Here is a 25,998-nt window from a genome sequence, read left to right as displayed (position 1 = left end):
TAACTAAGGGAGAAAAAAATTATGCAATGTTAAATATTTATCTCTAAAAATAAAAAGTAAGTCAGCCATTAGAAACACTTTAATAACTGCTAATATAAAATTGTATATAATGAGTTACACATTCACTTAATAGTTGCTATTATGATCAAAATTGGGACAGTGAAAAAGATGATTATAATTGACTGTGTTGTAGCTTTTTTCTCTCTCTCCAAATCTGATCAAGCTTTCTAACAAGCATGTGATAACCAACCTCCCGAGTGATTAACAAAAAAGCCATCCCATCGCTATAGCAACCAATATTATATCACGAGAGTAACAACATGAAACCACCTTAGTTACCAGTTTAGCATCGTTAATTATATCATGTTGTGTTAAAGCACAAGCAATGAATATTAGATCATTTGGGGAAAGTGGAAAAGAAGGAGATTGGTTTTCCCATTTTGAATTTGCATTCAAACAGTTTTCATGTTTTGGGAATAGTGGGTGTTTTGTACGTGGATTGAAAGAATTGATATAAAAATAGACATTAAAACCTTTCAAACCTGGCAAAGACAAAAATGTGGAAAACCTACATAAACACCATACAGGTATTGTTTTATCTAAATATTATGAACTCTATCCAAAAAAAAAAAAAACAAAACTATGAGAATCTTTTTGTTCTTAACTGCCTACTTTAGTTAATGTTTTCGGCCATTACCTTATCCAGAAATACTGAAAAAATATGCAGAATATATATAATTTTTTGTTTTTCTCTGTATTTGATTTTTTTTAGCCTTGTCATGTGTACAAATGGAGACTCTTATTTGTACCTAAACATGGGCTTCTTTTATTAATCAGCTAAACAAACATGGCAACACAGGTATTGTTACTTTCTGGGTCACAGGGAAACACAAGCCCATGTTAGAGAAGAACCTAGAGAGGACCTGCTGCTGTTCAGGGAGCTGAGAATTCTTCCATCTTTTCCCTTTCCGTTGTCACCCTTTCTTGTCTTCAGTAGGAAAAGATTCTAGAAAATGGATCCTAAAAATATAGCCAGGTAGAACAACTAAAAAGTCCCCTGTTAAAAAAAAACAACAAAATATATGCTTATTACCTGAGAATAACTTTTATGCTTTTTATTATCTCCTTCTCCTTTTCTTTTGATCTTAAACAAATAAAGAACTTTTGTGTTATTCTTAAGTTCATACCAGGAACAAAGTCAAATTTAGATTAGAACTAGGAATTGGGCTACTTTGCTTGGTTGGCCTTCTGTATTATGTGAGCAACATGGGTAGAGTTTGCTTTTCTCCTAAATTGTCTTTTCTTATGTTTTAGGCCCAGCAGAAAAGGAAACAGGTAACTGATGTCTGTGCATGCACGTGCCATTCTTTTTAACATGGTGCTGTTGTGTTTTGAGTATTATGAATAGCTCTTTCCTTTTCAGGGCTCCTATTAGATCGCTTTAACTAAGATAGTGAAAATACTTCGATTTTATCAGAACTATTGCTAATGCTTTGTAGGGAAAGTATAAAGCCATTTATCTCTGTAAAAAAGTTCCGCACTGGTTTTTGGTATGAATTCAAAGCAACACACCCAAGGCTGTATTAATGTTATGCATTATGTTTTAAGTGTGGACACTAATTTTATTTGGAAGCTGTTGCCAGAATTTGAAGGGCTCTTACAACTAGAAAAGAAAGCCATCTTTTCTTTTATCACTCCTGAAAAATAACATGAAAGTGAAAAGCGTAAATGTTATTGCTGTTAAATAAAAAAAAAAAATAAGCAGCTCTTAACTTTGAAAGTTGTTAAGCATAGGAATGAACAGAAATTATGAAATCCCATCTCAAGAAATTGATGGGAAGAAGTTCTTTAAGGTCTCTAAATTTTGAAAGGTTTTGTTACTTTTTTTCTAGTGTCACTTATTCCAGTTGTAATTATTTTAATTACCTATGCTGTTACCTATTTATCCTTATCTATCTACTCTTCAGCCTCTTGAAGGCAGGGTCTTGACTGAACTTGCATTCCAAGGTCAGTGTTGGATTCCCAGCACCCAGGACTCTGCCTGCCACTGACACAAAGCAGGTGCTTAGTACTTTGTAGAGAGACAAGAGGTTAGGTGGTTTCATCTGAAAACAATGGAGGGAGGAAGACAAATGATGAAGCTTTTTAGTCCTCGTTTGCTTATCATAGTCAAATTTTGCATGCAGTGTTATAGACAAGTTTGCTCGAGTTGTTTTTAACTAAAGTCTTCCATTAAGGACTTTGTTTCTTTTTTTTTTTCTTTCAATGTTTTTCAGTATTTTACCCCAGAAAGAGTCAGAAACAAAACACTCAGAGCCAGGAAAAGGAGAGAGCATACCTACAATGATTGCTAAAGTACACTTTAGAAAAAATGAACTAGAAACAAATAAGAGATTGCCAATCCCTTTTCTGACGGCCCATTGTGATAGCAGCAGTCCCATGCTCTCTAACAAACTTTTTCAAAACCTCTTACGGCATGTTGTCGCCCACATCGCTGCTGTGAAAATAGTGTTTGTAGTTCGCACATAAGACATCCAGGGTTGTTGGTGCTTTCCCCACTGCCAGAGAGTAAACAAGTGGGCCAGCTGGGACTGGAGTCAGGTGTCCTGATCCCCAGTCTGCAGAGGCTGTGCTCCCTCCTCTGTGACATATGAAGGGTCACAGTGCAGCTTCATGAAGGATGGGGCCAAAGTGGTACCCTGTTCCCCTTAAAGAGGCCAGGGAAGGAAACCTATTGTCCCCACACCCCTCGCTTCCACCAGAAGGAAGCCTGCCCTTCATGTATACGGTAACATCTACACCCCTGTGAGGCTGTGCAGCCCGACTTTAGGAAAAATACCTTCTAAAAATTGAATGCCTGCATAGAGAAGAGGAAAAAAATCAGTGTGGTCTCAGTAATTTAAGTGGATGGAAGAGAAAGCTAATCTCAATTAAAGAATGTTCTAAAGGAACAGAAGAGAGGTTTTTAAGAAGGGCTGCTATATTCCTTTCGTTGCGTTGATTGCAGGTTAACAGTTATTTAGAAATGTTTTGGGGGCTGTTAAAAGTGAATAGAAAGTTGCACACGTAAGAGCACCACTGCTTGGTTCAAACAGCACTCTGTTGAGCATTATAATCATTATCCGTTGTTAGTTTGTAGAAGAGAGGAAAATTCTGCCCAATGTTTGTCATAATTTTGTCATCTGTTGACTGCCTGTTGCACCAAAGGTTTTTTGTTTTGCTTTGTTTTTGCATTGCTCCTGTAGTTCTTTAATCAACTCTTCAAAATATATACTTTACAAAAGAGGTACTGGAGATGAGAAAAAGTTAGTAACTTGTGCAAATGTGTCCTGTGGTTGTTAAAAATTCAGCATACCTGTGACTTGCGCCCATGTCTCAGACACCAGAGTCCCCTTCCTGCCGAGGCTGTCTGATTTAAAGCGATAGCATTTTTTTTATATATAAACACCTCAGCCCCATCACAAATGTCAAGGGTTAATTAAAATTTATAGGATCATTTTTTCCAAAAATGAAATGCTATTTAATAATCAACCCTTAATGTGCCACTCGCTGTCCTAAGCACTTGACATGTGTTCATTTATTCCTTACAACTCAAAATTAATGCCATCATTATTATTACTTTTTCAGGAAACCGAAGCACACGGGTTACTAGCTATTAGCTGGGCTCTGGTCACAGAGCTATTTAGTGGAAGATTAGAAGCCATTGTCTAATTGTTACATAATCATAGAATTGTCTTCTTCTCTTCCTATGTCTTCTTCCCTCTTCTTTCTCAGTAAGTCTGTGTAGTTGAATTTACACTCAGTTAAAACACGTGGCTATTTGAAAGGGAGTCTGGAATTCTGTAGAAATACAACAGAAGCCATATTGTAAGTAACTTAAAATTTTCTGGTAGTCACATTAAAGAGGTATAAAAGAAACAGATGAAATTAATTTTAATAGTATAGTTTATTTAACTCAGTATATCCAGAATATTATCATTTAAAAATGTATCCACTATACAAAAATACTAATGGGATACTTGACGTGACTTTTGTTAATGTCTTTGAAAGTCGGTGTGCAGTGTCCTCTGACAGCCCGTCTCAGTCCAGACTAGCCCCCTTGCAAGTCCTCATTAGCCATGTGGGGTAGCGGCTATTGAGTTGGACGGCACAGGTTTTTAGTATGCAGCGAAGAGTCGGACTCCCTAATCTGAATCTTTTATTTTTCCCCACACATCTTCAGTGTCAGGTGTTGAAAGTGATTAAAATGTGCAACCTCCCCCAGCTCAGAGCATCTCTCTCTCTTCCCTGCTTTAATATTCCCTATAGCACTTGCAATCTAACATCTAATACAGTTCATCATCTGACTGTTGCCCTAGAATGTTAGCCCCACAAGGGCAGGATTTTTGTATTTTATTTTAAAATATTTTATTTATTGATTTTAGAGAGGGAAAAGGAGAGAGAGAGAGACCACAGAAACATCGATCTGTTTCTGTATGTGCCCTGACCATGGATCAACCCGGCAGACTCTGTGCTTCTGGGCAATGTTAACCAACCGAGCATTTGGCCAGGGCAGGGATTTTGTATTTTAATAACAGCTAAGTCTCCAGTGCCAAGGGAAGTGCCTGGCACATATCTGGTACTCGATAAATACTTATTGAGTAAATGAAGGAGTATATGGCATGAAGAATGATCGTGCTATTTATAGCAGAGAGAACATCTGTAAACTAGCAGGTTGGCTTGCAAAAGGTCATTCAAACCAATCACTGAATAATTAACCATATACAGCAAAAACTAACCACTTAAAAATAATAACAGAAAAAATTAAACTAGGATTTCTTGTCATTGGTGGAGGGAGGGGCAAGGAGGCATTAACTCTGGACCACAGAAGCCAGGGGTTAGAGATCACAGTTGGAGTACCAATACCTACTAATCTAACCTGTTTCAGTTGTCTCTGTAATGTCTCTATAAAGCAGCATGATACTCAGTTTTGACTCATTATTCTCTTCCATCCTTGGGAATTCTTCTAATTCTCCATTGGTGGCATACATTTACAGAATAAAGGGATTTTACAATTTCCAGATGGATGAACTAAAATGACCTTTGTCTAAATGCCTTGTTTTTCTGGACTATTTGCATGTGTTTTGTGAGAACAATTTATTTTTAGAATGTACAATTTCTAGAAAGCTCTATTTTTTAAGTTTTAAGACATGTTTGAGATTTACAGTGTTGCAAAATCACCTAGTTTTCTTCTTTGGTTTAATCTTATCATTAACTATGCTATTTATGTAATAATAAGACCCTTTTTCTTTTTAAGATTCAAAATAATATTGAAACTTTATTTTCCTAATTTTTTAAATCACATGCCCATTGATGCAAATCTGCTATTATGTTTAAAGAAACAATTTGTTCTTCAGTTTGAGAAATTTCTTATAGACAACAACAATAATACATGTATAATAACAGTCCCATCTTTCTCCTGAAAACTACATATTATATAGTGACTTAGGATAAAAGGGGTGAGAACTGCGACTTAGCGCTTGCCTTGACCTGAGGTCTGTTGCAGACATTTAGTGCTGAGGTTTATTGTGAATCTAGGAACGTGGAGGTGCCTTGTAAACAAAAGGCGGCTGGGAATGAACAGGCAGAGTCTTCGTGCAGGGAGGCGCAGTCTGGCCCTCCGGTTGCCAGGTTCCCTGGTCTAACCTCCAGTGTGCTCATTTTCAAAGTCGCAGTGTAACGGATGGAGATGCTGTCCCAGAGGGCCATGCCGCTGACTCTGTGAGAGGAGAGGTTGCACTGCGGCCGTCCTTACGTCATTAGGATGTGTTCGCCACCCGGCTGGCATTTTAATTTAGCACTCCATTGTTAGTGGAGCAGTGAGTAATAAGTATTATATATAAAGTCTGTTCTGCTGTAGGGATGTGTGTGTGTGTAGGAGGGAGGGTATATAAATATCGCGCAGTTGATGGAAACGTTATTTGTTAGTGGATAATTACCTACTGATATTTCTAGGATAACATAACAGTTTTCTCACAAAAGGTGTGTTTCCTTATAAATTTGATTTAAAAAAATTTTCGGTGTTTTATGTTACCATGAATTCAGGCTACTAATTACTAAATGATAGCTCCTAAAGGTTGTATTCACATAATAAGCATTGACCACACTTAGCAAAATATAATTTGAACATTACAAAAACAAACAAACAAACAAACAGAATCCTTACCCTATAGAGAATACAACAGGTAATTAAAAAATTTGCCCTACCTTTTTAGATAGTGTGGCTTGGAGGAGGGACTGTGCCCTGAAAGTAAATAACCTTGGTGACCATTTCTGCTTCTGAGTCGCTTAATGATTTAGGGACAAATTCATTAATGTAATTTCTGGCTCTAAAACAAACAATAACTTACTGTCATTTTCATTAGAATATTTGAGAAGGTCATATAACCCTGTAAAAAGTTTGGAGTTTGTAGGGTAGTACGTTTATGCATAGTAAAAAACTCATTGCCTGAGCTGCCTAATTTAGCGTCTGTGATCATCCGGATGAGGACCAAACTAAAATTTACTTCTGTACTATACATAAAGAATAGCTGTGAGTATTTTTTAGATGGTCAGTGAACTACTTAAATTACCTAAGAAGATAATTTTTTTCTGATAGCAAGAAATTGCTTTGATTTCTATCATCTACTATGATACAACTGAAATATTAATTTTAAACTTCTTATCAATATATTTTCATCAGCATATTGAATTAGCTGTCTTTAATACAACTTCCTTATCATACCATTAGTCTTAATCTATGTACTGTATACACCATAGAGTATTAAGACCATATTCCCTTTTAAGTACTATGTAAGGATATGTAAGGAATACTTCGCTTTAGCCTGGAGTGAATGGGGATTGCTAGTCTGTTCATGGGCTCAACTTTTCTCCCACCACCTCACTGGCCATTCAAGATAACAACCCAACAACATATAATTTGTGCTCATACCAATTAGTTAGCTTATGACAATGTTGACAGGTTAATTCCTATGTATCAATAGCTGTTTGGCAGACATAATAAATAGGAGTTGCAGGGGTTATTGACTAGAAGAGGCAAATGAGGATGCTATTTGCTTATGTCTAACAGTGCTTTATTTATTTATTTATTTATTTTTCATTTTTCCGAAGCTGGAAATGGGGAGGCAGTCGGACAGACTCCCACATGCACCCGACCGGGATCCACCCAGCATGCCCACCAGAGGGCAATGCTCTGCCCCTCTGGGGCATCGCTCTGTTGCATTCAGAGCCATTCTAGCGCCTGAGGCAGAGGCCACAGAGCCATCCTCAGCGCCCGGGCCATCTTTGCTCCAATGGAGCCTCGGCTGCGGGAGGGGAAGAGAGAGACAGAGAGGAAGGAGAGGGGGAGGGGTGGAGAAGCAGATGGGCACCTCTCCTGTGTGCCCTGGCCGGAAATTGAACCCGGGACTCCCGCTGTCTGACAGTGCTTTAAAGTGCTGTGTGTACTTTCACTTATCTTAGAACAGTGGCCAAGTGTGTCATATGGTGTCACAGTAGGTCTTTGCATACTCAGGTGACTAGCTAAGTGAAGAATCAAACGAGGACACGAGGAGAACCCCCTTGGACCCCATGACAACATGATGGTGAATACTTGTGACACTCTCGGGTTCTCTGTACTTCTGCTTACCCACAGCTTAGTGACCAAAGGAGAGGCCAGACCCTCTGTCAACTCCAGACACACCATGGTGACATCTAAGGACACCGAGCTCTCTCTCTCCTCTAGTCCTGGTCCTGAGTCTGCAGTCCTTCAGCATCCTTCCTGTTGTGTCTGAGTTTAGTTCTGGGGAATCACTAGCGCTTGTAAAACACCGGCTGTGGTGCTGCCACGCTGCACTTGGCTTTTGGCTTTCCTTCCTGTACTGGAACTGTGATTGCCAGCTCGGATAATTTGTTAGCCTCAGCCCAGCTGTTCCTCAATCCATAGTCTTTGTCATTGAGTCATCCAGCCTATCTCCCCTTATTTTAATTTAACTTATTGTTGTAGGCTGACTTACAATAGATGAGTTTTAGTCAGAGGTGGTCACAGCTACTTCCATATAGTATAAAAATGGAAACAAGATTCAATCTTGAACAATGTTCTCTTTTCAAATCAGGCCATCCTAGGACCTGGATCTGAAGTTCAGGTGACACTAATGTAGGGAATTTGAGGACAGTTGCCTCCTTTGAAACTTGTGAACATGGAGCCTGACCAGGTGGTGGCGCAGTGGATAGAGTGTCGGACTGGGATGCAGATGACCCAGGTTCAAGACCCCCGAGGTTGCCAGCTTGAGCGCGGGCTCATCTGGTTTGAGCAAAGCTCACCAGCTTGGACCCAAGGTCACTGGCTCAAGCAAGGGGTTACTCGGTCTGCTGAAGGCCCCCAGTCAAGGCACATATGAGAAAGCAATCAATGAACAACTAAGGTGTCGCAACAAAAAACTGATGATTGATGCTTCTCATATCTTTCCATTCCTGTCTGTCTGTCCCTGTCTATCCATCTCTCTGACTCTCTCTGTCTCTGAAAAAAAGAAAAGAAACTTGTGAGCATGGTGAGCCTGCCTCAGCTTTTCGTTCTGTGCCTGACACTTACTGGCTCCACTCGGGCCCATATCTCCTGTTCTCCAGCATCAGCAGATATGCAGTGTCTTCCTCATGAAGGCCGACTCTTCGACCTGTGATATGGACCCCACTTCCACCCACCTCTTGCTGGATGGATTGTACTAGCCCAGATCACTCTTCTTTTTCTTGTGGCTTTTACCAGTGTCTTCTTTCTACATATTTCCCTTCCATTCATAAGCATGATATCTTCTTCACAAATGCCTTAACCTGACCTATATACATCTCCTTCTAGCTGCCATCCAAAACTAGAAGTTAAGTGGAGAAATGTATAAAATATTAATGTTTTAAAATAGCATTAGTAAACCCATTTCCTGTCCATGTAAAACACTTTTATGGAAAAAAAAATGTTTCAAAATAAATCAAAAAGGAAAGACTATATAGTGAGAGGCATGACACTGTTTTGCCTATTTGCACATCTCTTTAATGGTCATGTTAATAGAAGACAATTGTATTCTCCTTTGTGCTTCTGCACTTAGTATATTGCAGGATACTATTCTGCACTTAGTATAGTGCAGTATACTATTCTGCACTTAGTATATTGCAGGATACTATTCTGCACTTAGTATAGTGCAGTATACTATTCTGCACTTAGTATATTGCAAGATATTGTTCTGCACTTAGTACATTGCAGGATACTATTCTGCACTTAGTACATTGCAGTATACTATTCTGCACTTATTACATTGCAGTATACTATTCTGCACTTAGTATAGTGCAGTATACTATTCTGCACTTAGTATAGTGCAGTATACTATTCTGCACTTAGTATAGTGCAGTATACTATTCTGCACTTAGTATATTGCAGTATACTATTCTGGTTGGTAAACATGGAAAAGAAACCTGCCACCTACTGATAGGCAGTTGGAAAAGGGAAGAATATTTTAATAAATGTTTCAGATAATTGAGGGGTTTTTTTCTATAACATTGCATCAAAACTTAACAAGTAATAGTTCCTGACAGTTTAATTGCAATGTGGAGTCTGAAAGCCTATCAATGAACTTTTCATGTTGTTACATTAGATTCAAATTGTTTATCACGCACTTTGAATTGAATTTTCATCATGCATGATTTCTTTAACATTGTGTATTGATCAAGGGAAATATTGGTTCTGTGGGTTTTGATCTTTTTTCATGTCAACAAAGATTATATAATATCAAAAGAAAATCTCCATGGTTAATTAACATCTCCCCTGTTTCACCAGAACCATTTTAAAGTATCAGGAAGCTGTCAAGTTCATGACAAATTTCTAAGATTCTACTTTCCCTTGAAAACTCTGAATTTATCATAGGCAACAAATACTGTCTCTTTTTTCTGAATGTGAGACACATTTATTAAAATGTGTCTGCCAAATATCCAAGTCTGAATAACCATATTTTGTCCAGCAGGACTCCTTTAAACTAAACTGGTTCTCTGTGAAAGAAAAAAAAAGCCATTAGTTCAGCCCTCCACTCAATCACACAGGTACTTCTCCGTGAGACGGTCATTGTAGTTCAGTGACTCGTGCAAGCTCCCCGTGCTGTCACAGATGATATTTACGGGATACACACAGAAAGATTCAGTCAAATTAATCATTTTCACTGTTTCATCAAGGACGTTCTTATGTAAAACTGTTATTTTTTAGTGCATTGTGGTGCAAACTACAATGATAAGTGTGGTTTAGCACCACAGCCTCGATTCATGGATTCATGCCCGGGCAACGAGGCAGTAGCAATTTTATCCATGTTACTTTTGCAGCATCTCTGTAAATATCAACAGAATTAAACAGGCAAACCATCTCAGTACTACAACTAGTGCTCGACTTACGACCACCATTGGTTCCGACAGACTGGTCATAACACGATTTGGTCATAAGTTGAGTAGGTTGTATATACAGTACTGTGAAATGATGTTATAAAAATCTTTAAGTCATATTTTATCATTTTTTCATTATTGTTATATATCATAATTTTCTTTGTTCATTTTATGCCATTTGTATCATCTCTACACCATTTTGTTTCTTATTTTTATATTTGTCAGGTTTAAGGAAAACACTGCATTACCAGTACAACTGGTTTAATATTTGCAAAGACAGTTTCCTCTTGGTAGACATCTTGGGAGGGGTTTGATGAAAAATATCCAAGACACAAAACACAAATTGCTGTACCAAGTATGGGATAACAGTTGAAATGGTGCACACAAAGATGGTAGTGCTGCCGGAAGCTGGTCCGCACTGTCATACGCCCAGCTGGGCAACGCTTGCGCTGCCAGACGCAGAGCAGTCGTGGCTAGCGATTGTGGTCGTAAAGTCGAATGGTTGTAAGTTGCATAGGTTGTAAGTCGATCGATATTTATAGTAGGAAAATAGCTTTGACCTTGCAGAACCCCTAAAGATCTTAGAGATCCCCTGTGGTCCATGGACCACCCTGAGGATTGCTGCCTCACACCATCAATCAACTAGTTAAGCAAATATAACCAAAAATAAAATGCTTTGCACAGAAACAACCAAACTATCAGGTTTCCACGAATTAACTTTATCAAAAGCGTGTAAAACTTTCTAGACCTCTATAAAGAAAATTGTGAAAGTCAGAGAAAGGTCATAGAGTGATAGTAAACGTAGAGTCCATGACGTGAAGAAGGGATGATGTAAAGCCTCCTCCCAATTTAATTTAGAAAGTCACTGAAACGTCCATTAGAATTCCAGAGTTTTTTTAAAAAAGAACTTGATAAATTTAGTTTAAAATTTAAATGGAAAAACAAAGAGTACTGACTAACTAAGTCATCTTTTTTAAAAAGAAAGAAAAGAGCAGGGCGCAGACTTGTCTTGCCAGATACTAAGACGAATGATCACCAAGGCCCACATCAGCCAGATGCTCAGAATAGAAAAGGAGGGAAACACTGGTGTAAAGTCCTTCCTCACTTCGTATTCGCAATAGGTTCTGCACTGTTAAGCAAAATGACAGTCAGTGAAACCAGTTTTACTATAGGCTAACTGACCTGAACAAGAGCTAATGTCATCAACACAATGAAACAACATTGAGCAAAATGACATTATTCGAGGATCTGCTGTGTATATGGGAGCCTCGTGTGCTTTGTTCTCAGTAAAGTGGGACCAAAAATGAGTGGGAAGGGATGGGCTGTTTGGGAGGTGAGGTTAGAAAGATGGGCTTTAGTCCAGGGATAAAAATAAACTGAATTCCTCTCCACTAGAGACGTCTCCAGGGAAAGAGACGTCAGTGTAATGCAGGAAATGTCCACCACTATAAATTGAACATTACTCTTTATTGTCTCTATCGCTCATTAATATATTACCTTTTCGCTTCCTTGATGATTTTCTGAGATTGTATAGTCTCCATTTCAGTTAAAAAAAAAACTGTTTAATCTTTCTTATAAAAACGCATGTTCCATTTTGTTAGTTTATTTTCTGCATGGACTTTTCAGACCGCTCTTTATGCTTGAAAAAAATACTTCTCATACTCTGTGAAGAGATGCTGGGATAGCTCCATGAATCATATTTTGGTGCACAGAATCAAAAAAAAAAAAAAGAAAATTAATAAAATATGTGGCAACTACACAGGGAAAGAACTCAGGAATACTTAGTTGAATATATGCCCGAGTCCCCAGGAGCTGGAACAATGACTTTATATTCTCCCAAAGCTTCTCTCCGCTGTATGTTTGCCTTCTGTAAAAATTCTTAGCGGGAGCTTAAGCACCTCCTGAGGACACGAAACATTTCCTGTGACGTGCTCTGCGCTGTGCTCCTGACAGAATTATTCCCTCGGCCGTGATCTGTGGCACTGTGAGCACCTCTTGCGAGAATCTTGTCTCCTTCCTCGGAAGATGCATGAAAATCTCATTACAAGTGTTCAACACCTGTCCCCTAAAAGGTCTCAAGAGTTTCCTTAGCTCACTTGACAGTGTCGTGCGTTTGTGTGTGTGTGTGTGTTTTCTTTTCTAGGAAAGGTGATTCACAGATTAGCACAATTTCGAAGTAACAAGCTTTCTTTCTCTTATGAGCAATTTTGTAGAATTTACCATTCTCCAACTCCAGAATTTGGAGGCAACTGATTGATGCCCCCCTCATTTATTTACTAACGTGTGTCATCAGGTAAACCGAGTGACATACAGCAGTGTGGCCCCTCTGTCACCTTGTTAATCCGAGTGGTATAGATGTATTAAGAAGTGTTTCCCAATTGGACAAAACCAGAGTAATGCAGACTGACAGATTTCTACCTCTCTCACTCCTCTACAGAGTTGCTAAGTGTACAAAACCTGGGCAGTTTTGGAAATTAGGAAGGATTCTGGAATGTGGGCCATAACTAATTGACCATATATAGCTTCAAGCGCTAAATTAAAAGGTCTCATCAAAGCGATTATAATGCCATATATATATATTGTTTTTAATTTAAAGAGGGAAACCTATAAAATGCCCCCGAGGCATACACACACATTCATGGTGGCTAGCAGACCCAGGGCATTAAACTGTAGAGATATTTAAGATGTCGGTAAGCCCAAACTTGATTCTATTCTTGTTCTTCTAGGAGACTTTCTCCAAATCTTAGCATCAAATATATTATCATGGCCCTGGCCAGTTGCTCAGTGGATAGAGCATCAGCCTGGCATATGGATATCCCAGGTTAAATTCCCGGTCAGGGCACACAAGAGAGGTGACCATCTGCTTCTCTCCCACTCCTGCTTCACTTCTCCCCCTCTTCCCCTCCTGCAGCTAATGCTTGATTGGTTTGAGGATGCCCCAGGGCACTGAGGATAGCTTGGTTAGTCAGAGCACATCAGCCTTAGGCACTAAAAATAGCTCAGTTGGTGCCAGCATTGGCCCCAGACAGGGGTTGCCAGGTAAATCCCAGTCAGGGCGCATGTGGGAGTCTTATTGCACTATTTCCCCTCCTCACTTAAAAAAATATTTATATATAATCACTACTAATGCATGACAAGGCTCCCCTAATAGATATTGATTATATGTCAAAGACAATACATACAGACATTAAGATCTTCTGACTCTATTTCTTAGCACCCAAGACTCTAAATCTTTTTAAATGTTATCTTTCATTCTGTGGTTGCTGTGTCCATGAAGCTTCTCTTTCTCCCTTCAGCCTGCCTCCCAGCTGGCAAGTCTCTGGGTTCCCTTTCTTCTTTTCCATTGCCCATTCCACAGTGGCCATCTGCTCCCACCACCTCACTGGATCCTACCTCACCTGACCTCCACTGTTTAAGGGCAGACTGGAGGGGTTTGGGAAGGCTGGGTGGAAAAGGTGAAGGCATTATGACATAAAAATGGTAGTTACAAAATAGTCATGGATGTAGAGTACACCACAGAGAATATAGTCAATAATATTGTGATAACTATGTATGGTGTTAGATGAGTACTTGAAATAACGGGGAACACTTGTAAGGTATATGATTGTCTAACTGCTATGTTGAAACTAATACAAAATAATACTAAATGGAAACTGTAGTTGAAAAATAAAAGAAAAAAGCAAAAATGATGAAAGGAGTTTAAGGTACAGGAGGAGAATGTGAGACATTCATTGCACAAAGGACTCTGCATGAAGGTTAAGATGCTATAGACCTTAATTACGTGATAAGTTAGTGTTGGCATAGAGTTGCAGAAGTGAGATTGTTCTCATGGTTTTTAGTTTCTGAGTGGGGATTATATTGAAGGGAAGTGGGCATGATGCAGTCAGACCAAGGAGGAGACCATTTATTTCAACTACCGAACGGATATCCATGTGTGAGAGAGATCACAGCTAATGACCAATCTGAGAAAAGCTCCTGTTACACGATTAGTTAGCAGAATTACCTGGAAATTTTTTACACTGTCATTAGACTCCTACCACATAGTTCTGGCCAGAGCTAACCAAAGCAAAGTAAATACACGGTAGATAGCAAACTTTCTTCTCTTTCAAACGTTCATGATTCTTGCAGCCAGTAACACTAGGGAAATCTATTTTTTCTGCAAGATCTTAGATCTTCCAAACTTAAGGAGAACCCAGTCTCGCTAATTAAAAGGAAAACTTTAATAAAATTTAAACCTAGGTGTCTGTTTCTCCACCCTTCCAAATCACATAACTGTAAAAGCCTGTGACAGATGTTCAACCAAATAGTAAATGACTTGTGTTCTCTAGTAATCTTTGCTCTGTAATTTCATCACCATCATACTTTATTTTAAGATCTTCAAAGGAGAATATCCCTCCTTAAAGAAAGGCTCACAAAGCATCAGTGACATTCACCTCCCAAATGTATCTGAACTTCTATGGCCCATCATTATGGGTCACCACTTAATGCCGGCTTTGGGACACTGCTCAGTTTGTGTCCAGTCTAGCTGCCGTTGACCTATATACTCCAGTGGCCAATTCTTTTTTTGTTCTATTGCTGACCATTTGCTTAAAAATGAATTCACTGATGTGAGAGATAATCCAGGTAAAGTAGTTAATGTGAAATTGTGACCACAGGACAATTATTCAAGCACTGTATCATTAGCATGGTTAATTCAAAGGAGGTATTAACCGGAACTGTTACTTTAAATTTCAGGGTCATTATACAAGTTGGCCCCAAAGGGAGTCTTGGTATTAGGAGGCCACAGACCTATTGTTTTCAAACATCTGTGGCATTAGTTTTCTCATAGGTTTTAAACAGCTGTAGGGAGGCCATAACATCCTAGATTAGTTATTTTCATTCATATAAGGATTGTCCAAATAGGTATGCAATTCTATCTGGAATAATGGTACAGAGGGTAGAATATATTCAGATTCTACAGGAAAACTCACATTTTTCCTAAAATGGAAATTTTTATGTAAAGATATAGCTTGATTTCAGGTAAAAGAGGAAGTTTAAAGAGACATTGATAAGAGTGTGGTGGTTACGGGGGGAGGGGGGAAAGGGAGAGGGAAAGGGGGAGGGGGAGGGGCACAAAGAAAACTAGATAGAAGGTGACAGAGGACAATCTGACTTTGGGTGATGGGTATGCAACATAATTGAAAGACAAGATAACCTGGACTTGTTGATCTTTGAATATATGTAACCTGATTTATTGATGTCGCCCCATTAAAAAAATAAAATTATAATTAAAAAAAAAAAAAAAAAAGAAGTTTAAACAAGTCACCTTTGTTTTTGAAGTTGTTTTTCACACGCACCAGCGGTTCTCACAGTGTGTTCCCCAGGCTGGCGTAGTCACTATTTCCTGGAAACTTGTCAGAAATGTGAATCCTCAGGCCCCACACATAGGACCTACTGAATCTGAAACTCTGAGAAGGATGCCAAGCAATCTGTGTTTAACAAGCTCTCTGGGTGATTCTGGCTCATGCTGATGTTGAGAACCACAGATCTATACTGAAGACACTCCATTAATTGATCACAGCCATATACAGGGGAGGGCAAAAGTAGATTTAGTTGTGAGGATGCGAAACAGAGTTTGTTCTTGTATTATTATTTATTCTTGAATTATTTATTTGTTTTACAACTGTAAGCCAATTTTGGTCAACCAAAATAGCATTTAGGTTGCAGCCAGACAAACCAGGAAAGTCAATGAGGCATCATTCTTTCACATTAGCTGACAGTGCCAGGCCTAGGGGAAACGAATAGTGGGTAAGTGTAAGTCAGGTTGGCTCTAAAGAGTTGGGTTTAGTTTTAGTAATTAACTCTCCCCTACATTCTGAGGCAGTCTTAGTAACCAGCAAGTTATACACTCTTCCTTCTAGGGCACTAAATCGAAAGAGTTCCCTCAGCATCACCTGATCTAGTCACATGCTCTAAAGAAAGTGACAAGTTCAGAGGGGAGGAGTTTTGTATATAGCAGGGGTCGGGAACCTTTTTGGCTGAGAAGAGCCATGAACGCCACATATTTTAAAATGTAATTCCATGAGAGAGATACAATGACCCGTGTACGTTACGCATTATCCAATAAAAATTTGGTGTCCCAGAGGACAGCTGTGATTGGCTCCAGCCACCTGCAACCATGAACATGAGTGGTAGGAAATGAATGGATTGTAATACATGAGAATGTTTTATATTTCTAAGATTATTTTTTTTTATTAAAGACTTGTCTGCGAGCCAGATGCAGCCATCAAAAGAACCACATCTGGCTCACGAGCCATAGGTTCCCAACCCCTGTCTTACAGGCAGTCCCGGGTTACAAACAAGATGAATTCTGTAGGTTTGTTCTTAAGTTGAATTTGTATGTAAGTTGGAGCAGGTACATTTACCTATTAAATAATACTCTTAGATGTTTGTTTCAACATAGTATTTATTTTACCTTTCTGTGCATATAAATACTCAAACATTTTCAAATACAACCTTAAACAACCTTGGATGATGCAGAAAATGGTTGTCTCGTTGGAGAGGCTGGGACTGGTGTTAGAGCATCAGGGTTTGGTTTTGCTGCTGGAGTCAGTTTCTGGAAGTAGGCATCATGGGAGGTTTGCACAGAGCTTTTCTTCTCATCATAAATGGCCCTGTAGCATCTCAGCCCTTCAGTGACTGTACAGTTAACTATGGTGAACCTCTCTGTATCAGGATCTTGACACCTAACTTTGTGCCATTCCTGCTTCAGTGAGATGAAAAGAATCAGCTAACACTTTTGTAGAAATCTTTTAGGTTCTGAGTTTCTAGGTCCCTGTTTTCTTCCCTAAATGCTCTCACCTGCTGCTCTAGTTTCATAAGGTCTTCATTGGTTAGTTCTTTGCCATGGGAGTCAAGTATCTCTGTATCATTTTCACTGATGTCCAACTGCAATTGATTACCAATAGCCCTATGGCACTCTGTTTGTAAGTATGAGTTGTATGTAAGTAGGATGTTTGTAACCCAGGGACTTACTGCAATGGGAAAGAAAATACCTGATCTGCTCCCCTCCTTCTCTCTGGGGTGAGAAGGCCCGTGACTGTTGAGGTCCAGCCAGCATCGGGACCCCCAGGAGCCTGGTTGTGCCGGGCTCCGGTATCTCTCACTTACCACAGGTTGCTATGCCTAGAGCAAGAGCATAGGTCTGGAACTTTCAATAAAAATTAAGTCTTTCCAGCTGAGTCATCAATCTGGATCTTGCAAAGAGGGAGAACACTGACACCAGACAAGAATTAAGATTCAATTTAGGACAGCTAAAAAGCCAGGAGAAACTCCCTGAGCCAGCTTGACAGTTCTGAGGGGTTTAGGAATGGAAGAAAGCACTTGTCATTGAGGCTCAGACGGAACCTCTTCTGATCTTCGATTAGAACAAATCACTTATGTGCCCTTTGAAATATGTGTGCATGTGTGCACGCATGCTCTGGTGTTCCCTTATATTTCTCTGGGGTGAGGAAGATGGAGGGAGCAATCTCTGACAACTTTGGGGGGAGGAGCACAGGAAATGGAGGGACCCATTTTCCATTTCAGCATTTCTCAGCTGGGTCTGAGGATAGGTAAGTTTTGCCAGCCAACAGACAAAGAGAGGGTGCTGACAGTCCTTGCTACTGGGTGGATTTTGAGTTCCAGTTAGAAGAAATCAGGTGCTGTGCCCTTGGCCCAACCAACTTCCTTGTTCTTTGAAAGTTTGCAAGGCACAGCCTCCCTGCTTGGGTCTCTAGAGAGTGGCAGGTAGATGCTGCCGCATTTCTAATCTCCCTACTGCTTCCAGACGAGCCCTTCCCTTAACTCTTTTCCCACTTATCCATTTCCTCCCATCCTTCCTTTTTGCTTGGTTTTCTTCCCAGCACCGGCAGTTGTCCCTCCAGCCCCTTAAGCCTTACATGTATCCCACCTCCCGATAGTCAGGGCTTTCTCCTCATCTGGTTTATGTTCTTTCTAAGGAGGAGAAGACAACGGAAGAGTGAGTTCTTTCTCTTCAGATGGGAGGGGGGAATGTCAGGCTGCTGCTAGCTTTCTCTGATCTAAACTTGTTGAACTCAAACACCCGCTAACAAAATAATTTCATTCTGAAGAACTCCACTTGTTATAAACGAGTAATTTAAAGCCTTTCTAGTGATAGATCTTTGATTCTATTCCTTGCAAACTAATATCCTTATTCATTCATACTGAGTGTGCTTAATTCACTTTCTATCAGAGTTATTACAGAACGTTCTCGTATTGACCACAAATGGATGACATGGGGCTCTTGTCTACCTTATAATTTGGTTAGGGAGAGATAGACATAAACTCTGTGAGGGCAAAAATATCACCTTGTTCATTGTTGTATCCCCTCAGTTGTTTGTACAGTACATTACATGTTTGTTGAGACACAAATTCAGGGCCACACAACCTGGGGATGTTGAAGAACCAAGCAAGAAATCTGAATGCATATGCAGGAATAATTTTTTTATATACCCTAGCTGGTCATGATGACCTAGATGCAAGAAAAGGAAGACAGGGTAATATTGTGATGGGATTAGTTTCATGTCCTTCAACCCAACATGGTCTTGAATTCTGTTTCTTGTTTAGCTGCAAAGGCAGGCACAACCAGTCTGTTAAAAGTTAAGGTTTTAACAGATTACGAATTTTATCGAGATTACAAATTTCTACATGTCCTAGCTGGAGAAAAAGGAATTGAGGTGATCTTACTGGTCTTCTCCCCATGACCCTTTGTAACTCTCACCAAGCCCATCATTATGTATCCACCACTCGGGACTTTGACAGGACTTGGGCACTAAGGGTGGCAGCCAAGGAGAATGTGCTGGGAATTCAGTAGCCTGTCTGAGGCGGAATTAAAACAAAACAAAACAGGTGTCTTCTTAACATCTTCCCTACCTTTCCTTCAGAGATCCCTTCCTAAGTGGAGAGGCAGAAGAAAAAAGAAGTGCTTCAGGGAATGTTTTCATAGAAAAGTAAAAATGTTGCAAAAGGAAGGCAGGCCATAGCCAAGAGCAATGTGCTGCAATTCATCCAGCAACCTTGCTACTTGGGGCATATTTGTTTTAAATGTCACTCTTTGAAATGTATTACAACAATCAGCAACTTGTGAAGCTGGAAGAATACAGAGACATCTGTAATGCTGTGGAAATGTTACAAAAGGAGTGAAAGTGAACATTTTAAGGAGGAAGTCACAAATATTCAGTGTTTGAAATTTTAATGGAGCTATTGATAACCTTGCTCTCTGATAGAGTTCTGACTATAGAATACATAAAACTGCTTGGCTGTAGTCAAATTGATGACAGCCAGAGATGACATTAGTAGTGTACTTGATAACATTGCTGTTTATTTAAAGTATTCAAGTGGCCATTATGTTCAAGTACAAAGTTTTAGTCCTCTTCAGAAATTTAATCTAGGAAGAATAAAATGTTTTAAACTGTTTTTAAGTTTTAGTAGGACACAGGGTACTCAGAGAGGTTTATTATTATTACTATTATGATAGTGTCAAATGTAAAAGCTGGTGTTGACCTAATTACAGGTAAGCAGAGCTAAGTTTTGAGGATTCTTTTCCATTATTGCATACTCGTGGCTAAGGATGTGATGGCTTTATAAACTCCTCAAACTTTCAGCTACTTCAGAAGTTTCTGTTGAAATTTCATTCAGTTTTGTGTCAATGCGTGTGTTGTTCCTGTTCAGAAAATTGAAAGTGGAACAGAATTCAAGTCATTGTGCTATTGCTGCTTGCATGGCATCAGAGGTGAGATTGGGTCCCATCCCAGACAGCCTCTGTGTGACTGGGGACACCTTCTCTCACCGCTCCAAGACTCCCTAAGCTATAGAAGGGCCATGGTATATAAGAAAAATAAGTTTCTCACTTGTGATAAACAGTTAAACATTGTTGCCTTTTCTTATGAGAAATACATGCTATAAACATATATAAGTATGTTGATATAACATACTCCAATCTAGATAAAGCCCACATTTACAGGAAGCATAGAATCTCTTAACTGGGAGGAATCTTTGAGATTATATCATCCAGTGATTCTTAGCCCCTGTTTGTTTTATGGACCACTTTGAGAATCTGACAGTTATAATCTATCTCTTACCAAAATGCCTCTTATGCACAAAAATTAGTATATAACTTTAAGGAGGTCAAGGATGCCCTAAAACCTATTCTTAACTTAAGAATCCTCAACTTTATTCAATACTCTCAGTCTAACAATGGAGAAACTCAGCAATGTAAGTGATATGCTCTTGAGAATTAAACATGATTTTGAAAATGCTCTTCCACAAAAGTTTTAATAATTGAGGACGCAGCATCCATCAGTTACATGAGCTGTATTCTCAGACTGCAGCTGCATTTTATTGGAGGACTTTCTGTCTAGTCTTCGCTTGGCACACTAGTGACAGCAGAGCAATTTCTAGTCCAACACAAAAGTAAATGAAATAATTTGGATAATGATTTTATTCTTAGTATGCTTTCCCCAAAATTATACTACTGCCTTCTCAGTAAACATTCCTTACGTACCCTTCATGGTCCAAAGCCTGTATAAGGTCACTGAGAGCACAAGATGATGAGACCCAGTTTCTGAGCCTATAATGGTGAACTCAGAATGAGGAGCAAAGCATTCAGCCCCAGAACTTAGAGAAGGTCGTGCATTTAAGATAGCAATCAGGTTGGGTCTTAGAAGTTGAGTAGGAGTCTTCCAGGCAATAGAGCCAGATGTCCTCACTCGCAGTGCATGCAGATTTCAAAATTATTATTCATGATGTATGGTAATTAGCATATGGGATGGCACATTGAAGGCCCATTTCCTAGTTTCATCCACGGTGTGTTGTGTGTCCTAATTCTCCAAGCATGTAGCCGCAGAACACCACGGTCATTCTCTTCTCTGGCTTGTGGTTTCTAGTCGCTCCCAGGGCTTGCCAGTTCTTTCTTTAGAGCAACTGCTCCTTCCTCCTCTCTTTTCTTCCCACTAAGCCTTCCCTCAGACCTCCATCCGACTACACCTGACCCTCTGTGTCCATGTCGCCCAGCCTCACCAAGCCATGCTCTACACAACCGCCGAAATACACCGTCCTGAAATCAACTTATTCAGAAGCCCTGCTGAGGAGCATTTGCCTCAAGTTATCTGTAGGAGATGGCTATCCAGTCTCCTTATTGTCTTACTTAAAGATGCCCTGTCTGACCTTGGGCTCAGCCCCGTGGCCGCTGCCCAGCAGGCTGTACTCGCTGCACTTGCTGTACTCGGCCAGCATGCACAGGCGGGGGCAATGAGAACCCACAGTGAGTGCAGGCCTCACCTTCCCCCTTACTGGCTGGTGCGTTCTGTCTCTCCAAGCTTGTTTGCTTATCTCTGAGTTTTATGGATAAAAAAACAAACCGCTTTAAGCGTTAAAAAAAAAATAGTGTGATAACACCTGGGAAGCTCTTAGTGAGTGCTGTGCCTAACACATTAGTTTGCCCTCAGTAAATGGTAACATTTGTGACCATCATCGTCATCACCTTCCTCTGATACACAACACTTTCAATCAGACACACCTTTCTAGAAACCCCTCCTCTTCTTACCCCAGTCATTTGTCACTTCTTTAGGACCTGCTTACCTTCCCACCGATCCCCTCCCCCCAATGCACCTGCTCCTAGCACTCTCACATTTCCGCTTCACCACTGCATTTGCCTTACGTTGTTTTCCAACTCTTCTTAAATGTCTTGTCTTCCTCACCAGGCTGCGGTGGGGGGAGCTGGCCCTAGCGCAGTGCTAAGCCTGTGGTGCTAAGTCATGAGCTGCCTTGACTTCATCCTTGTCTGAGTATGATGCAGCGTTCACGGAACAGGTGGAAGACTGGACGGTTGGAGTCTAAGGTCTCTTTCAGTAGCAGCTTTTGGATGTTGAGCTGTGTAACATCAGAGACATGTCATACTTTCTCCACCTTCCCAAAGCGAAGAGCATTGTAGGCACGCTCAAGAAGGTGTTGTTTTGCTGTCTGTTTTCTTGAAGAAGCATAGTACTCTTTGATCCCTGTCAAGGGAGAATTGAATCCTTCCCTGCAGGGGGATTTAGTAGGATGTCTGCCAGGGCTGGGGGATGGTAGCCCCCACCTACATCACACTGTGACTTAGAGTGAGCTTATGATAAATACTCAATGAACAAGCACCAACCATTAGCAGTGTTTTGCTGCATTATTTTAAGCCCTTGGGAACAAATTAAGAGCAAAGGGAAGAGTCTCCTCCAAATTTAAGACTGAAGTTTTAGGGAGATGTTGAGGGAAAAAATAATGACTCTTTAGGTTCCCACAGAGTAAGTTCTTCTTTTGACAATTTTATTTCTCTTCCTTACAACCTCCATACTGGTTAAAGAGGGTCCATGAACCTAAGACAATGTTTATCTTTAATGACCTTATTAGAAACTTGACTCTTCACATTCAATTTTGAAACAGTTTCATTACACAGGGCACCTCTAATTTCTGCCAATTGGACGTATCTCTTAAATCAATGACTTTGCCTTCGGTGTTACTGAATTTCAAGGCAGCCTTGCTGAATCTCATTGTAGTCTGGCCTTTTTGTAGCAGTTTGCCTTAATGCAGAAAGGACTTCAGCTTTAAGTACACCTCCCCACTCCTTCCTGGCTGAAGGAGGGGACAGGGTGGGGTGATTGTGGGCAGGGAAGTAGGGGAAGAAATCAGTTCATTGCAGGCTGTCAGAGTTGTTTTAGGTGACTTCGTACTTCTTGGATTTAAGATCAACATGAACTCTAGACATGTGAGGCAGGGAATTTAAATAGCAACAAAAAAAAGCATGGGTTTTGCTAATGTCAGGAATGACTCATCTGGTGAGAATGGTATTGTGTTGAGAATACAATAGAGAGAGAAGGAAAAGACTGTGGTATCTGCTGTCTTTGTGTTTCTGACCTTGAGGGGGATTATAACTTGTCTGTTGTAGAAGTTGAGCATCCAATGTGCTGATGCACCTGTTAGTTCTTATATATTAAATGGCAGAGCACTTGCAGTTCCCTGTGATTGCTTTGTGGCTGAAATATTTTCTGCAGTCTGGTGAACTGGTTTCCTTTCTCTAAAGAATGTATTTATATCTGTTGCTTCTCTTATGTCTCAAAAATATTCTTTCTCATTCCATTTGCACACCCTTGCCTTCTCATTACATCTTGGAATACGTTTGGCTTTTTATTCATAAGGTAATATTATTATGATTTGTTTTTAATCTAGAGACCATGAGCCAGGCCTCTCCCGCTAGGAAGCTGGAAGAAGTTCTTCATCTAGCAGAGCTCTGCATCGAAGTCTTACAGCAAAATGAGGAGCACCACGCCGAGGTGATGCATTGCCACTGCTGTACAGTGCCACGTGTGATGCTTTGTCCTGGTAGGATCAGCCCTGAAGACATGGCCAGCCGTGGACTAGGATCCACACCTGGCCGTTTAACTGTAGAAAACTCAGTACGTGGGTGCATGGCCAGGAAGCACAACTCCTGAATGTTACCAAGGAATGGTATATGTGTATAGTTTAATGTCTATTCCTGCCCTGCTGTGGGGAACATGGGGGAGCTCAGGAGACCTGCAAACAATGTACGGTACACCTAGTAAGAAGCAAAGCTGGGACACGAACCCCATCTTTTGATGCCTTGTGTTTCCCCCAGGCCACGACCCATTCGGTTAGAAATGCCAGTCAGTGGGCAGAAGGAAAACCAGTGATAAACTGTGAGATAACAAAATGAACGGAAGACATTTATAATTCTAGTTTTTGGCTCTTACCATCAAACTTTAATTTTTCACTAAACCTGCTTTGTTTGTAGTTTTTAGATGTTCTGATTCTACATTAGCAGTCACTAGAGATATAGAGTTGTTATTCATCAGGCAAACCGTTTATTCTAAGACTTAAAGGTAGCACTCTTTCCTGTACTCATGAGTTTATTTTTTAGAAAGAGTTTCTGACTTTAAATCGAGTAGGGGAAAATATGTGAAATTAGATAAATGTATTAAATTTTCTGTGCCCTGAAGGGGCATTTATCTTTGAGGAAGCACAAGAAATGAGCAATAATAAAAGAAAACTGTATACCTAAGAATTTATAGAGTATTTATAGTTAGTGAAGCCTAGTTTTTCAAAATATAAGAAACTACATGGAGGATATTTAAAGCAAATTCTTGGAAAAGGATTCAAGAAACCTTGCTGCCGGTAACTAAGATTTATTGTATCTGGTTATAAATATGATCATTCAAAACAGCTGCTTTTAGCTCTCACTGTAGAACCCAGTTCTTACCTTGCATCTGTCATGTGTGAACTTGTTATGGATATTTTATTTTAAACTGAGGAAGCAGCTGCTTCAATAATTTGAAATGAATTCCCAGGAGGCCCTGTTCTAGGTGAGGACTACCGCACCGTTACAATGAAAATGATTATAAGATAAAGTATATGTTTGTGCTGTCTTTGTCTTTTGTTAAAAGACATTATTATCATCAGAGTAGTGGACCTTTTTGAATTAAAAAAAAAATTCCAGTTGGATATCCCATTGCAGTCTATTTCACCTAAACAGGTATATCTAATATTCTCATACATTTCACAAAAATCACACTTAATTTTCCTGCACTAATAAAAATAACAGTGATCTTTTCTTTTCAATGTAATTAGTGTTATGTGTACTCCACTCACTAAATGCTTGTTAAAATATAATGTATCCAAACACAGTTAAAATGTAAATATTAGTTATTTTCTAATCTGCAAAAGTGGAGTTAACTTTATGGAACAGAGATAATAGTAACTCATAAATATCACTCTGCTCTATGCTGAAATATAGAACTAGTATAATGATCTCTTTTTTTAAATGCTCTGTAACACTGTGGCATTTTTCCATTCTACAATGCTTCCAAATCCTTGGACTCCCTCAGGGAAGAGAGGTATGTAAAATAATTTCCACTATTTTTCTAGCACGGGAAAAAGTAACTTACAGTAAAGATCTGAGAGACCCCACTTGAATAATAGTTCATTTTAAAGCCAACTTAGTTTCTCTCCTTGGAATTAAAGATTATTTCTTTGAATAGGCCAAACTTAATTATAGTGTTTCTTTGCATATGTCTTATTCATAATTGCATGCATAATTACTGCTGGCTACCTAAGTAAAGGCCAGTTGAGAGGATTTTAATGTTTTGACTTTTTTGTTTGTTTGTCTGTGTGTGTGTGTGTGTGGGGGGGTGTTTGGAGGTTTTGAGGGGGTTTTGGGGGGGTTTTTTGCCTTTTTTTTAACTGGTAGGTCCATCTTTTTTTTCTGAACAATATTGGGGAGTGAATGGGTCTGATTCCAGAGTCATTGGCAACGTGACTTGGTGGACTGCACTCCACACTGATCTGTATTTTGCTGCATGTTTAAGCCAGAGCTTCTTTAGCTCATGAATGGGGCCTGGCCCAGCCCCTTCGGAAGGGTCAGTGTTTCTGCTCAGAGCCCTGCAGGAGGCTGTGTCCTTCTTAGTTCCATCCTCCTCCCTCCACAGCGGCCCGTGGACCTGCCAGGGCCAGAGATGGGTCCTCCCTCCCGCAGTTTCTCAGGGAAGC

General features: G+C 39.8%; 1 protein-coding gene across 4 annotated transcripts in view; it reads left to right on the top strand.

The window, feature by feature from the left end:
• The window catches only part of CADPS2 (calcium dependent secretion activator 2), a 527,120-nt gene that overhangs the window by 400,629 nt on the left and 100,493 nt on the right, over positions 1–25,998 (top strand). For all 4 annotated transcript variants that reach the window (XM_066362568.1, XM_066362567.1, XM_066362570.1 and 1 more), the window contains exon 17: positions 23,665–23,768. In XM_066362568.1, the coding sequence (XP_066218665.1) occupies positions 23,665–23,768 (104 nt within the window). The remainder of the gene's footprint in view (positions 1–23,664; positions 23,769–25,998) is intronic.

The sequence above is a fragment of the Saccopteryx leptura genome, chromosome 2 (assembly GCF_036850995.1).
Source record: "Saccopteryx leptura isolate mSacLep1 chromosome 2, mSacLep1_pri_phased_curated, whole genome shotgun sequence".
Classification (NCBI taxonomy): Eukaryota; Metazoa; Chordata; class Mammalia; order Chiroptera; family Emballonuridae; genus Saccopteryx; species Saccopteryx leptura.
Note: the sequence above shows the minus strand (reverse complement) of the source record. Positions and strands in the feature narration are given on the sequence as shown.